The 15,003-nt window shown below is 45.7% G+C and overlaps 1 protein-coding gene across 3 annotated transcripts in view; it reads right to left on the bottom strand.

Moving 5' to 3' along the window:
* The window catches only part of KIF3A (kinesin family member 3A), a 178,778-nt gene that overhangs the window by 123,150 nt on the left and 40,625 nt on the right, over positions 1-15,003 (bottom strand). For 2 of the 3 annotated variants that reach the window (XM_075344580.1, XM_075344579.1), the window contains exon 10: positions 2,576-2,641. The exons of the other annotated variant lie outside the window; for it this stretch is intronic. In XM_075344580.1, coding sequence (XP_075200695.1) covers positions 2,576-2,641 — 66 coding nt within the window. The remainder of the gene's footprint in view (positions 1-2,575; positions 2,642-15,003) is intronic. 3 annotated transcript variants of the gene reach the window in all.

Below are 15,003 nucleotides of genomic sequence, written 5' to 3'. Positions count from 1 at the left end.
CTTATCATGGGACAACACTGAAGATCTGACACTGATACAATGTAAGGATATAATAAAATATTTACAAAAATGTGAGGCATGTACTCACTTGTGAGATATATTTTTTTTATACATACATACATACATACATACATACATACATACATATACACACACACACACACACACACACACATACACAGTGTGTTTGTTTGCCAGTAAAAATTAAAAATTTACCAGGGTAAGAAATTACTTTTCCTATAGGAGAGTGGTTTATTAATAGGGAAAATGGGCACATAAATGGGATATCACTGGAAAAAATCCCCAAAATACTTATCTTGATAAATACCTTGAAGGGCGCAGATTCCAAAATGCGGTCACTTCTTGTGAGGTTTCTTTACTTTTCCCCAGCAGAGCATCTGCAATTTTTGGCTTACATAGTGAAAATCTTTAACTCCCAATTAGGCCAATTTCTTTAATTGGCACCAATACCTTCGGGATCACAACATGCAATTTCTGTAATAGGCGGTGTAGCAGCCACTTCCAAAAACTGCATATTTAGCATATTACCGTGTTTCCCCGAAAGTAGGACCCCCCCGAAAGTAAGGCAGGGTGGGGGTTTCGGGGGGGTCCGCCAATGTAGGGCACCCCCCGATTGTAAGGCAGGGTAGCGGGGGGGGCCGGGGAATGTAAGGCCGCCTATGGGTGGGGGTCCCTGGGGAAAGTACAGGAACTTACCGCTGTTCCCTCGCTCCATCCAGGCCTTCTCCAGTCTCGTGCCACCCGTGGTCCGCCTCCGGTGAATGGCCCCCGCAAGGCTCCCTGCTGGCCATCAGCTCGAGCTGTGATTGGCCAGTCAGCCGGCTCGCAGCTGATTGGCCCTGAGCTCGAGCTGTGATTGGCCAGTCAGCCGGCTCGCAGCTGATTGGCCCTCAGCTCGAGCTGCGATTGGCCAGTCAGCCGGCTCGCAGCTGATTGGCCGAATCAGCCGGCTCGCAGCTGATTGGCCGAAATCAGCCGCGACGTCACCGCCTGCAGGCTCGCTCCGATTGGTCCAGCGTCCCCGGCATCCGAATCGTCAGCCCGGCACAAGTAACGGTAAGTTCCGAAACTGTGTGTGTGTGTGTGTGTGTGTGTGTGTGTGTGTGTGTGTGTGTGTGTGTGTGTGTGTGTGTGTGTGTGTGTGTGTGTGTGTACGTGTGTGTGTGTGTACGGTATGTGTATGGGTGCTGTATGGGGCTGTATGTGTCAGTGTGTGTGTGTGTGTGTGTGTGTGTACGGTACCGGTACGATATGTGTGGGTGCCGTGTGGGGCTGTACCGGTACCGTATGTGTCAGTGTGTGTGGTGGCAGAGTGGGGGGCAGAACCACTGTATGGGGAGGCTGCAGGGGGGAGGATGGGGTGGATGCCTGATCCCAAACAATGGGGAGGCTGCAGGGGGGAGGAAGGGGTGGATGCCTGATCCCAAACAATGGGGAGGCTGCAGGGGGGAGGATGGGGTGGATGCCTGATCCCAAACAATGGGGAGGCTGCAGGGGGGAGGATGGGGTGGATGCCTGATCCCAAACAATGGGGAGGCTGCAGGGGGGAGGATGGGGTGGATGCCTGATCCCAAACAATGGGGAGGCTGCAGGGGGGAGGAAGGGGTGGATGCCTGATCCCAAACAATGGGGAGGCTGCAGGGGGGAGGATTGTCATTTTTTTTCCAATGTAAGGCCTCCCCCGAAAGTAAGGCAGGGTGGGACTTTTGGGGGTAAAATTAATGTAAGACAGGGCCTTACTTTCGGGGAAACACGGTAGCAGTGCTGCTTAGATATTTATATCTGGGCACCATTGGTGCTAACGGCAGCTGGTCAGTCAAAGTGTCGACCGTCAAACCCACAGCGATCTGATAAAGCGTACCTATCCCACGGATACATCATCAATATAGGAGGACAGGACAACATTTATGATTTTTCCATCAAGAATTCTTGTTGGTGGGTATATTTGGGCATCCTTAGCCCAACAGAGGTACACCAGACTGGGGCTATGAATTATTTTGCTTATTGGTAGCATGTAAAGTACCACATCAAACCAGTTTTTGATATGGATTTATACCTTTTTCAATATAAGGAGTGAGGTTTGTAGTGGATCAATAGTAAAAACCACAACAAAATCCGCATTTTACACATGCAGTTTCACCACAGAAATGCAGGGGGGAAATCTGCATGTACCTGGCCTTAGGGGAGTGTGTCAGAGCGATGCACCATATCTGGTGTATTATGCAAGTTGCAATTTAGGAAGCAGTAAACAGAAGCAATCATTGCTGATCTATGTACATATTAGGATTCAGACACACACTAAAACTGGGCTCAAGGGTAAACTGAAGCTTTAAATAGGAAAAATCCACATACAGCAGCAATTTGTTAGGAAAAAGGAACAGTTGGTTTAGCAGCGGAGCATTCAGCACTTTGGAGGTGAAACAAACTGGTTGCAATAGGACAGCATGCATCAGGGCTTCCACTCATTGTATTGCTTCATATACAGGCAGCAGTGCAGCAACTCAATGGGATGCACAGGGCAAAGTAAAGCAATAGCTCAGAAGCTGCCACTCACTAGGCAAGTACTTATCCACTGGTCTCTCTATCACTGTGGAGTCTGAGCTGCTACTGCTGCTACTGCCTGGAAAAAGAGAAATGGCCCCAGAACAATGCATGGATAAATCATCATGAAGCGACAGGCAAAAAGCAGAAACCACACCAACAAAATGGAAGAGGCTAGCTTTCAACAATATGGGCCCCTCAAAACCGACATTGCAACACTAAAGGGTACTGTACACACAATGATATCGTTAACGATATATCGTCGGGTTCAAGTCGTTAGTGACGCACTTCCGGCGCCGTTAACGATATTGTGTGTGACACCAAGGAGCGACGATCAACGATCGCAAAAACGTCAAAAATCGTTGATCGTTGACACGTCGCTCCTTTTCATAATATCGTTGGTGGTGCATACCGCTGGTTGTTCGTCGTTCCTGCGGCGTCACACATCGCTATGTGTGACGCCGCAGGAACGACGAACATCTCCTTACCTGTGTCCACCGGCAATGAGGAAGGAAGAAGGTGGGCAGCATGTTCCGGCCGCTCATCTCCGCCCCTCCTCTGCTATTGGGCGGCCGCTTAGTGACGCCGTGGTGACATCGCTGTGACACCGAACGCACCTCCCCCTTGAAGGAGGAATTGTTCGGCGGTCACAGTGACATCGCTGAAAAGGTATATGCGTGTGTTGCTGCCATAGCGATAATGTTCGCTACGGCAGCGATCACCAAATGTCGCATGAACGACGGGGGCGGGTACTATCACTTGCGACATTGCTAGCTATGGCTAGCGATGTCGCAGCATGTAAAGCACCCTTAAGAAGTAGTGCAGTTCTAAAAATAACAGAATTCATAGACATGCTAAATAGAACAACATTTCCAAACTTCTAAGTTTATTCAGTCTAGTATGAGCATTATGTGCAAAAATACATGGCCTTCTGAGCCTTAGTATGCCATCAATGAGGTAAAACTGTTGTATCAGGAATGTTCTGCCATGCCTAATGCACAAGGTCACGCAAATTATCAAGATTTGCAGCTCATATTATGCTATTGTGAGCAGCCTGCATGGCCAAAACATGCCACCAAGGCCTGCAGTATTTCCGGACGTGTGTCCAATCGACACAATTGTCAACAATTGTAAAGGGACCTGCCAGCAGCAGATCTTGATAATTTGGCCAAGTGCATACAGATTGGCACAACATTCCACAGACAACCATTAATAACCCCATTGATAGCATGTTTAGGAGTGTAAGGGCCGCTCTACACGCTACGACATCGCTAAAGCGATGTCGTTGGGGGTCACGGAATTTGTGACGCACATCCGGCCGCGTTAGCTATGTTGTTGCATGTGACACCTAAGAGCGATTTTGAATTGTTGCAAAAACATTCAAAAATCGCTAATCGACATGGGGGTCCATTCCCAATTATCGTTGCAACTGCAGGTTGTCCGTCGTTCCTGCGGCAGCACACATCGCTATGTGTGACACCACAGGAACGAGGAACCTCACCTTACCTGCGTCCGCCGGCAATGAGGAAGGAAGGAGGTGGGCGGGATGTTACATCCCGCTGATCTCCGCCCCTCTGCTTCTATTGGCCGGCTGCTTAGTGACGTCGCGGTTACGCCGAACGCACCTCCCCCTTGAGGATGGGATTGTTCGGCAGTCACAGCGAAGTCGCTGAACAGGTATGTGCGTGTGACGCTGTTGTAGTGATAATGTTCGCTACGGCAGCGATCACCACATATCGGCCGTACGACGGGGGCGAGTGCTATCACGTTCGACATCGCCAGCAAATGCTAGCGATGTCGCAGCATGTAAAGCGGCCCTAAGTGTATACATTTCTGTCAGTGGCAGAACTGTCAACTGGCTCGTTACTGAATAAATTGAGATGTTTTGAAACATTTTATTCTATTTTTTTTCCATGTTTTGCATATCATTAACATGTCTATAGATTCTGTCATTTCCATAATTCTACAATGAGTGTATATATCTGTCCTTCTGTTAGCAAGAGCATTAAAGATGTGTCGTGACTTGGTCCTCCGACATTACAATGATACGAAACACACAGCCAGGGCAACTAAGCAGTGGCTCTGTAAGAAGCATTTCTAGGTACTGGAGTGTCCTAGCCAGTCTCCAGACCTGAACCCAATAGAAAATCTTTGAAGGAGCTGAAACTCACTGTTGCCAGTGACAGCCCCAAAGCTGTAAAGATCTGGAGAAGAGCTGTATGGAGGTGTGTGCCAAAATCTCTGCTGCAGTGTGTGCAAACTTGGTCAAGAACAATAGGAAATGTCTGACCTCTAATTGCAAACAAAGGTTTCTGTACCAAACATTAAGTTCTGTATTTCTAATGTATTAAGTACTTATTTCATGCAAATAAAATGCAAATCAATTATTTAAAAATCCTACAATGTGATTTTCTGGATTTGGGGGGGGGGGGGGTTTATCTGTCACAGTTGAAGTGTACCTATGATAAAAAGTACAGACCTCTCCATTCTTTGTAGCTGAGAAAATTTTGGAAAAAAAAGCAGTGTATCAAATACTTATTTTCCCCAGTATATACCCATAATTCAATCATCTTAAACTTTAAATTCTGCGGTCATCCAGTCAAGCATTGGTGAAGTCTGTGACATGCCTATAGTCAACTTCCATGTCAAAAGAGAGACACGTCAAAGTGGTCAGTATGGTGTGCAAATTCTTTATGATTCTTCAGTGCTCTTGTATTAGTGATTGCCATAATGCTCCCATAGGAAGTCACAGTGCCCCAAGCTATTTTACACTTCTTCCCATCTGCAGCAAGACATGCACTAAATGCACTAATGCAGAGGAGACTGCCAGCCTGTCTGAAGCAACCTATGAAAGAAGGTCTCTGCTAGGCCAGTACTACTGTGTTTCTGAAGCTGGAGATATTTGAGAATGATGTATGATCCATTTTCATGTGGGGGGACTTATTAATTGAATCCAAAAACTGCCATCAAAAACCCGGTCCAAAGAGGGAACCACATGGCTTAGAACAGGTGTAGTTTCATCTAATAATGTGCACAATAAAGACTAACGGTGAGTTCAACTTTATAACAATGTGGAATAACCTTGTGAGGACATGTATGTGACACGCCCGCCCCAGGGCCAGGGGTACTCTGAACCGGGTTGGACTAGTCCAGGGACGTCAGCAGTGGCGGGGTCTGGCTTTGTGACCCTGGCGGTGTCTTTTAATAAAGGGGATGATGATAGTAGTTGTATTTCTAGAGATTTTTAAAGTTCGTGACGCCACCTGTTTTGCGGCTATGTGAGCCACCGCTGCACTGTAGATCTCCCGGGACAGGTGATGAGGGCGCAGCTGAGGTGTTCTTACTCCCCACAGGTGGAGTGAGGCCCCGAGATCACCATTGATAATATGGAAAGTCTATGAGGGCAGGTTGTGATGCAGGAGGAATGGAGACGACGCCAGGGCTTTGCAACAACGGTCTTTTACTCACTGTACTGATTCAAGCTTGACAGCCATTTTAGTCCATCCACAGTATGGTGGGATCCCCAGTGATGGGCATCCGCCGATCCCGAGTTTTTTTAAAGGCCGCTTTACACGCTGCGACATCGCTCAAGCGATCTCGTTGGGGTCACGGAATTTGTGACGCACATCCGGTCGCTTTAGCGATGCCGTTGCGTGTGACATCTTTGAGCGATTTTGCATCGTTGCAAAAACGTGCAAAATCGCTCATCGGTGACATGGGGGTCCATTCTCTAATATCGTTGCGGCAGCAGTAATGATGTTGTTCCTCGTTCCTGCAGCAACACACATCGGTAAGTGTGACACCGCAGGAACAAGGAACCTCTCCTTACCTGCGTCCCGCCCGCAATGCGGAAGGAAGGTGGTGGACGGGATGTTCGTCCCGCTCATCTCCGCCCCTCCGCTTCTATTGGGCGGCGGTTCAGTGACGCAGCTGTGACGCTGAACAAACCGCCCCCTTAGAAAGGAGGCGGTTCGATGGTCACAGCGACGTAGCAGGGCAGGTAAGTAGTGTGACGGGTCTGGGCGATGTTGTGCGCCATGAGCAGCGATTTGCCCATGTCGCACAACCGATGGGAGCTGGTACCCACGCTAGCGATATCGGTCACGATATCGCAGCGTGTAAAGCGGCCTTAAGGCCAGTAACTGTTCTCCTTTTGTTTGCCTTTCCTGGCCGTCTCTCTACGCTGACTTTCTCCCTCCTGTCCTGCGCCTCCACACACCGTGCCCTGAGCCAGGGGCCGCAGACCTGCAATGAGACTTCTGCCTGCCTGGCTCCATCTGGGGACCTTCAAAGGGATTTCTGCCTGCCTGGCTCCCTGGTCCTCTGTGGCACCCCTTCCAGCGGATTCGTGTGCCGCTTGTGGCCCAAAAGGTGCGTACAGCCACCCTGGCCTTCAGTGTTACTAGGAAGTCCTGAAGTATCTTCCTAGCCTAGGGTCCAGAACCCAGTTTGCGACCAATCCCTCCACCTTTAGCTGTTGCCTGTGAAAAGTGACTATAGGGGTGTCTGACACACTTCCCCCAAGTCACTGGGATTCTTTCTTCCATCTCCTCAGAGTTGAACAGGACCCCTAGGGTCCTCACCCCTAGTTAGTCTCCTCCCTCCTTCTGATTGACTGACCCTGTCAACGGTCAACCTTTCAACTTAGCTCCGCCCATTTTACATCAGACAGCTCACCCACTAAGCTCCACCCCCTAGATGGTTCTAGAGACAGTGCACGGGGCTTAAGTGCCATAACCAGATTACTGGTCGCTATGCATTAACGGCCCTGATCTAATGTGTGAGCTAACAATTGGGTGTCGACAGGTTTTTGGTGCGTGAACCGGTAGATGGCCCCCTTCTTACCCAGGATGGGGCACCACACCTCTGGCTGAGGTGCAGTAACTTTCTGATGGTGACTGTAGCCTCAGGGGTGCCACATATGCCTCAGACATGATCAGGTTGCAGTTAATAGAGCTACTTTTTCTACATTTTTAGGCTTTTCAATCATTTTAATAGAGGTTTTTCTATTTAATGAATACAATGAAGGAATTTAAAAAAATAAAACAAAAACCTTGAATTGTACAAATGGGCAGAAGATTGGGGAAAGAAAATGGTTCTTCCATTGACACAGATTAAAAAAACAACATGATTGCTTACCCAGTGTGCATGGTCAATGGACAGATGGATCTAAATGGCATTCTCCAAACGCTGTGAAAATTGGGGATAGTCTTCAGGTAATTTGCACTGTGCACAGGCCATGGTGAGGAGTCACCTTTAGACTGTCAAATTTACTGAATCAGGCCAAGTGGAGCAGAGTAATACCTGAGAACAGCTATTCAATCAACAAAATGCCACACCAAAAGGTCTTCTATCTTAATCGCTAACCTTAACACCTTACTTACCTCCCTCAATGTGGTGCACAGAGGGCTCATGAAACCCTAAGTAGTTATGTAGTGTCATGAGTCACCCAATGTCTTTATAATAAGGTATCCAGATATGCATTCCTTCTATTGTTATTTTGAAATAGTCAGACCATCATTAAATCGCGTTCAAGGTGCACAGTTCCTTATGGAGAAAGCTGTGCGTGGAGTCAATATTCCCAAAATTAAATTGCATGGGTGAACACATTGTACAAACAGCGCTGGCCTGAGATCTTAATTACCATGCGTAAATTTAGTAAGAGGCAATTCAGACCTGGATCCTACTAATTTCAGGACATAGAATTATTTTCCCCTGTAACCACTGCGCAACCAGCTCTGTCCTTACCTATTGTACCATCACCCATTCCCTGTAGACTGTGAGCCCTCGCGGGCAGGGTCCTCTCTCCTCCTATACCAGTCTGTTATGTACGGTTAATGATTGTTGTATGTATACCCTCTTTCACTGTAAAGCGCCATGGAATGAATGGTGCTATAATAATAAATAATAATAAATAATTGGGGCTCCTGTGGATGTCCCAGTTAGAGTGGGGGGTAGGAAATTACAACAAAGACATAAAAAACATGTTCCACAGATCTTTTATGATCTACAATGGATAAAAATGATTAAAAAGTTTTACTCAACATGATAAATGGGTAAAATTTCAAAGTACTGTACTTGTAAAAACTAGCACCTTTTCAATTTATCTCTTATTGAAAATGTTTGCAGTTTTAATTTCTTACTACTAGTTGCCTAGTTTACTGGCCACCGGCTGCAGTTTATTAGTCGCTGCAGTGTAAGGCTATGTGCAGACACTGCAGTTTTGTTTGTTCAGCAAAAAATGCACCTCTGGCCGAAAAAAATGCATAAATGGGGGATATGAGGACAGAATTTGGGGATATTATTACCTCAGTAACACTGTCAGCAGTAAAATAACAGTGTGTCATGACCACATTCTTTTACTTTAATTTTATTTTTTTTCTATTTGTTCCTCCTCTAAAACAAGGGTGCGTCTTATAGTCCGAAAAATACTGTAGTTTGTAAGAGCTGCTTGGAGGCTGGCTACATACCTGGGCCTGGCCAGCTTCAGTGCCACAGCACTCCCCATAAGCTGTGAGGCAAAGCTGTCTTTGCTTGCAGAATCAGAGAGCTCAGTTCAAGCCAACGGTGCATATATACCGGTGGTCCGAAATGTCAATCAAGCAGGAGCAGACCGACCCCTACAAGCAAACCTGGAGGCATGAGTGCTGCTTTTAGAGATTAGACAACCCCTTTAATTAATATGAGCAAAGAAAATATTGTCCAGTCAGCCATCCTTCAAAACACGAGCAGGTTTTGTAAAGAAGTAAAACTGCTCAGTCCAATAAAAGGTTCTATTACCTGGTAATCTGCAAATTAGGCCCCACTCTGAGGTTTCACACACTCACCGACTATTAGTATTTGGCGAGTTTGGTACCCCTCGTTTAATGAAAAAATAAAAAAAAAAAAAAAAAACACAACAACAACCACCCACATTGGTCACTAAAATAACTTGAATCTGACAAAACGTAATAAGTAAAATAATCTTTGAAAATGAACAAATGAAAGTCAGACAATGCTGCTTTTCTGCTTCCACATAATTTTTTAAACAATAAAGCTCATGAAATAGGCCTGGACAGAAATGATGGCACCCTCCTCCTCCTCCATAACTTAATATTTTATTGCACAACCTTTTGAGGCAATCACTGCAATCAAACGATTCCTGTAACGGTCAATGAGATTTCTGCACCTCTCGACAGGTATTTTGGCCACTCTTCAGGAGCAAACTTCTCCAGTTGTCTCGTATTTGAAGGTTGCCTTTTCCAGACGGCATGTTTCAGCTTTCTATAGATGCTCAATAGGATTTAGATCAGGGCTTATAGAAGCCACTTCAGAACAGTCCAGTGTTTTCCTCTTAGCCGTTCTTGGGTGTTTTTAGTTGTGTTTTTTGGGTCATTATGCTGTTGCAAGACCCATGACCTGCGACTGAGACCAAGCTTTCTGACACTGGGCATCACATTTCTCTCTAGAATGCCTTGATATTCTTGAGATATCAATGTACCCTGTACAGATTCAAGACAACCTGTGCCAGATGCAGCAAAGCAGCCCCAGAACATTACAGAGCCTACTTCATGTTTCACAGTAGGGACAGTGTTCTTTTCTTGATATGCTTCATTTCTCTGTCTGTGAACATAGAGCTGATGTGCATTACCAAAAAGTTCCATTTGTGTCTGTCCATAGGACATTCTCCCAGAAGCTTTGTGGCTTGTCAACATGTAGTTTGGCAAATTCCAGTCTCGCTTTTTTATTATTTTTTTTCAACAATGGTGTCCTCCTTGGTCATCTGCCATGAAGTCCACTTTGGCTCAAACAACGAGGGATGGTGCGATCTGACACTGATGTTACTTGAGCTTGAAGTTCACCTTTATTTTCTTTAGAAGTTTTACGGGGCTCTTTTGTTACCATTTATATTATCCATCTCTTTGATTTGGCATCAATTTTCCTCCTGTGGTCACGTCCAGGGAGGTTGGCTACAGTCCCATGGATCTTAAATTTCTGAATAATATGTGCAACTGTAGTCACAAGGACATCAAGCTGCTTGGAGATGGTCTTATAAACTTTACCTTTAACATGCTTGTCTATAATTTTCTTTCTAATCTCCTGAGACAACTCTTTCCTGCACTTCCTCTGGTCCATATTGAGTGTGGTAGACATGTCACCAAACAGCACTGTGAGTATCTGTAGCCCTATATACAGACCCACTGACTGATTAAAAGATTGTAGACACCTGTAATGCTAATTAGTGGACACACCTTCATTTAACATGTCCCTTTTGTCACATTATTTTCAGTGGTACCATCATTTCTGTCCAGGCCTATTTCAACAGTTTTATTTTTGTTAAAAATTCTGTGGAAGGTTGAAAAGCAATGTCTAACTTTCAATTGTTCTTTCAAGAATTTTTGTTTTTATTTATTATTACTTTTGTCAGATTAAAGTGATTTCTGTGACCACTGAGGGTTTTTCTTTCATTAAACGAGGAGTAGCAACAATTTTGACTATGTGTGTATTAACAAGATTAAGTTTCCTAGTTGAGTATTTTAAATGCATTTTCCATGCTGCAGTTTTAGTCTCTTTTTGGCATGTCATCTGTTAAAGGGCATCTGTAACCAGGTTTTTGCTACCTCATCTAAGAGCAGCATAATGTAGAGACAGAGACTCTGATTCCAGGGATGTGTGGACTTACTGAGCTGTTTGCTGTCATATTGATAAAATCAATGTTTTCTCTGCTGCAGATCTGGCAGTTATACAGAATTCACGAATATGCTGGACTACCTGGCAGCAGGCCAAGTTACAGGGCTGTGGAGTCAGAGTGCCGGAGTCAGTATAAAATATATAATAAATTGGGTACAGCAGTTCAATGCAGTATGTGATTATTTTTTTTTTTTTTTTTTTTCTCGAGAGAGAATCTCGAGAGAGAGAGAGAATCTCTCTCTCTCTCTCGATCTCTCTCTAGAGAGAGAGAGATCGAGAGAGAGAGATCGAGAGAGAGAGAGATCGAGAGAGAGAGATCGAGATCGAGAGAGGGAGATCGAGAGAGATAGAGAGAGATCTCGAGAGGAAGAGTGAGAGGGTGATTCAATATCTGAGTTAAAGGGAACCTGTCAGGTCCCTTATGTGTTCTAACCTACAAGCAGGGTGATGTGTGGCCTAGAAACCTCTTCCTACCAATCCGTGTGTTGTATAATAGTGTGTGGTAAGTGATCAGAGGCTCTAGCCCCCTGGGCGTCGCATCGCCCTGAGGCCGTTTGCATGGTTTCCGTGGATTTACATGAGAGACGTCCCAGTTACACCTTCAGATCCCATGCACGCTTTACCATTCCAGCAGCCTTGTTATCTGGGTGCTTGCTTCTCGGCTTCAGACGTGCACTGCGCATGCTCAGAAGACTCCTGCGGTTCGGACCATACGCAGAGCGCGTCTGAAGCAAAGAAGCAAGCATACGGATAACAAGGCTGCAGGAATGTTAAGCGTGCATGCGCGGGATCTCAAGGAGCGACGGGGACATCACTCATGAAAACCATGCAAACGCCCACAGGGTGATGCGACGGTCAGGGGAATAGAGGCTCTGATCATTAACATAGGAAACATGTAAGAAATATAACATTTTTATACATTCATATTACACACTATTACAATACAGGGATGGGTAGGAAGGGGTTAGTAGGCCACACATTACCCTGCTTCTAGGTTAGAATGCATAAGGGACCTGACAGGTTCCCTTTAATTAGAGACAACCCTGTGGCTGTATTTTAATGCACACCTGAAACACACTGCTTCTTTGTGTAGCACCATGGGAAAGTCAAAAGAAATCAACCAAGATCTCGAGAGTCTGGTTCATCCTTGGGTGCAATTTCCAGATACCTGAAGGTGTCTTGCTCCTCTGTACAAACAATTATACGCAACTACAAACAAGATGGGAATGTTCATCCATCATACTGCTCAGGAAGGAGACGGGTTCTGTGTTCCACAGATGAACGTGCTTTGGTCAAACATGTGCATATCAACCCAAGAACAAAAGCAAAAGACCTTGTGAAGATGCTGGTGGAAGTTGGTAAGATTGTGTCATTATCCACAGTGAAACGAGTAATGTATGAACATGGGTGGAAAGGCCTCTCTGCCAGGAAGAAACCATTACTCCAAATGTAGTCCTCTAATGATGATCTCCTGCTGATTAAACAGTGATTTTATCAAAACTACACTAAGCAGCTCAGTAAGTGACATCGCTGGAATCAGGGTCTCTGTCTCTACATTACACTGCTCTCAGATAAGGTGGCAAAAACATGGTGACAGATTCCCTTTAAGTAAACCTGCTTTGTTTTTCATACTTCCTAGCATTTGGTTTTAACAAGTCTTTATTGACAGTCCTTGTGCAATGGAAACGCCGCATTATAAACACATGCATTTATTACCTGTTCTGAATGATTGTAATTTCAGGCTGAACTATAAGGCTATGTTCACACTAGAAAAATGATTTTTCTTAAGAAATTTCTTGAGTGAAGGATTAGCGCACCTGCGTTAAAAAGCGGTGCGTTTTTTTTCAGGTTGGTCCCTGCGTTTTTTAATGCCTTTACAGCAATAAAAGCACGTTGAAAATGAAAGAAAAAAAAAAAAGATAATATAGAGATAGATAGATGATAGATAGAGGGATAGATAGATGGATTGATAGATATAGGTAGATAATAGATATTTAGGGGGATAGATAGATAATAGATAATAGATAGATATTTAGGGGAATAGATAGATAATATAGAAAGATAGATGATAGATAGATAGATTGATAGATATTCCAGCTTTATGATGTTTCCCCCCACACATACTGCACTTCTCGCGGCCGGTAACGTGTTCACATCAGCGTCCGTGAGAAATGTCCTGGAGTCACCTCTGCATCTCGCTCAGGAGCCGCATTCAGCACTCGAACCTGACCGAGGCTGCGTGGAAAACTGTCACACGCGGCTAGAGCAGAGCTGGAAGCGCCGCGGGACATCGCTGTGGATTACGTCGGAGCTGTGTTTCGGGGGGTTTAATACAGTAGAGAAAGAGAGGCTTTTTGTCTTTTATTCAAAATAAAGGATTTTTCAGTGTTTGTGAGTGTTTCTTTACTTTCACTTACAGATTAGTGATGGCGTGTCATAGACTAATCTTGGACTTAGTGGCAGCTATTGGTTGCCGTTAACTCCATATTACCCTGATTGCCACCGCATCACGGCAACAGGAAGAGCCGGTAACACGCCGAGCTGCCGCATAATGGATGCGACAGTCCTGGGGCAGCTGCGGGCTGATATTCTGGGCTGCGGGAGGGAGGGGGAGGGGGCATTATCCCTGGCCCTCGCCCTCCCCAGGCTGAGAATACTCGGCCGCCGCTGTGCGTTTACCTCGGCTGGACGGTAAAAATACAGCGGAGCACACACTTTTTTTTTTCTCTTCCTCTTCCTGTCCTAGTGACATCACTTCCCTGCAAAACGCAGGGCAGGGATGTACACTATAGGGGGCTTTACACGCTACGATATCGTTAATGTTTGGTCGTCGGGGTTAAGTTGTTAGTGACGCACATCCCGTGTCATTAACGATATCGCAGCGTGTGACACTGACCAGCGACCTTAAGCGACCTTAAAAATGGTGAAAATCGTTCACCATGGAGAGGTCGTCCCAAACTCAAAAATCGGTAAGGGTTGTTTATCCAGGTGGTTCATCGCTCATGCGGCAGCACACATCGCTATGTGTGACACCGCAGGAGCGAGGAACGTCTCCTTACCTGCCGCCGGCTACAATGCGGAAGGAAGGAGGTGGGCGGGATATTACGTCCTGCTCATCTCCGCCCCTCCGCTTTGATTGGCCGGCCGCTTAGTGACGTTGCGGTGATGTCGCTGTGATGCCGAACGTCCCTCCCCCTTGAAGGAGGGATTGTTCGGCAGTCACAGCGACGCCGCCGACCAGGTAAGTATGTATGACGCTACCGTAGCGATAATGTTCGCTACGGCAGCGATCACAAACAATCGCATGCACGACGGGGGCGGGTACTTACACGCTCGCTATCGCTACAAATTGCTAGCAATATCGCCACTGTGTAAAGCCCCCTTATGTCGCGAAATAACGCAGGAATAACGCAGGAATAACGCAGGAATAACGCAGGAATAACGCAGGAATAACGCAGGAATAACACAGGAATAACACAGGAATAACACAGGAATAACACAGGAATAACACAGGAATAACACAGGAATAACACAGGAATAACACACGTCATTTCATGATTACATTACAGTCAATGGAATGAAATAACGCAGTTAGCTGCAGAAAAGTAGTGACATGCTCATTCTTTTTCTTAAGAAAATCTACTGAAAGAATTTTCTTATCATCGGTTTTGCTGGGAAATGTCTGCAGAAAGGTTACAAGAATTTCTCAAGAAATTTCTGCAGCAAAAATGGACCAAAAACGCAGGTAAAAAACGCAGTGTGTGAACATAG

This window comes from Anomaloglossus baeobatrachus, chromosome 4 (genome assembly GCF_048569485.1).
Source record: "Anomaloglossus baeobatrachus isolate aAnoBae1 chromosome 4, aAnoBae1.hap1, whole genome shotgun sequence".
NCBI lineage: Eukaryota > Metazoa > Chordata > Amphibia > Anura > Aromobatidae > Anomaloglossus > Anomaloglossus baeobatrachus.
The sequence above is the reverse complement of the archived record's forward strand: the minus strand, read 5'-3'. Positions and strand labels throughout refer to the sequence as shown.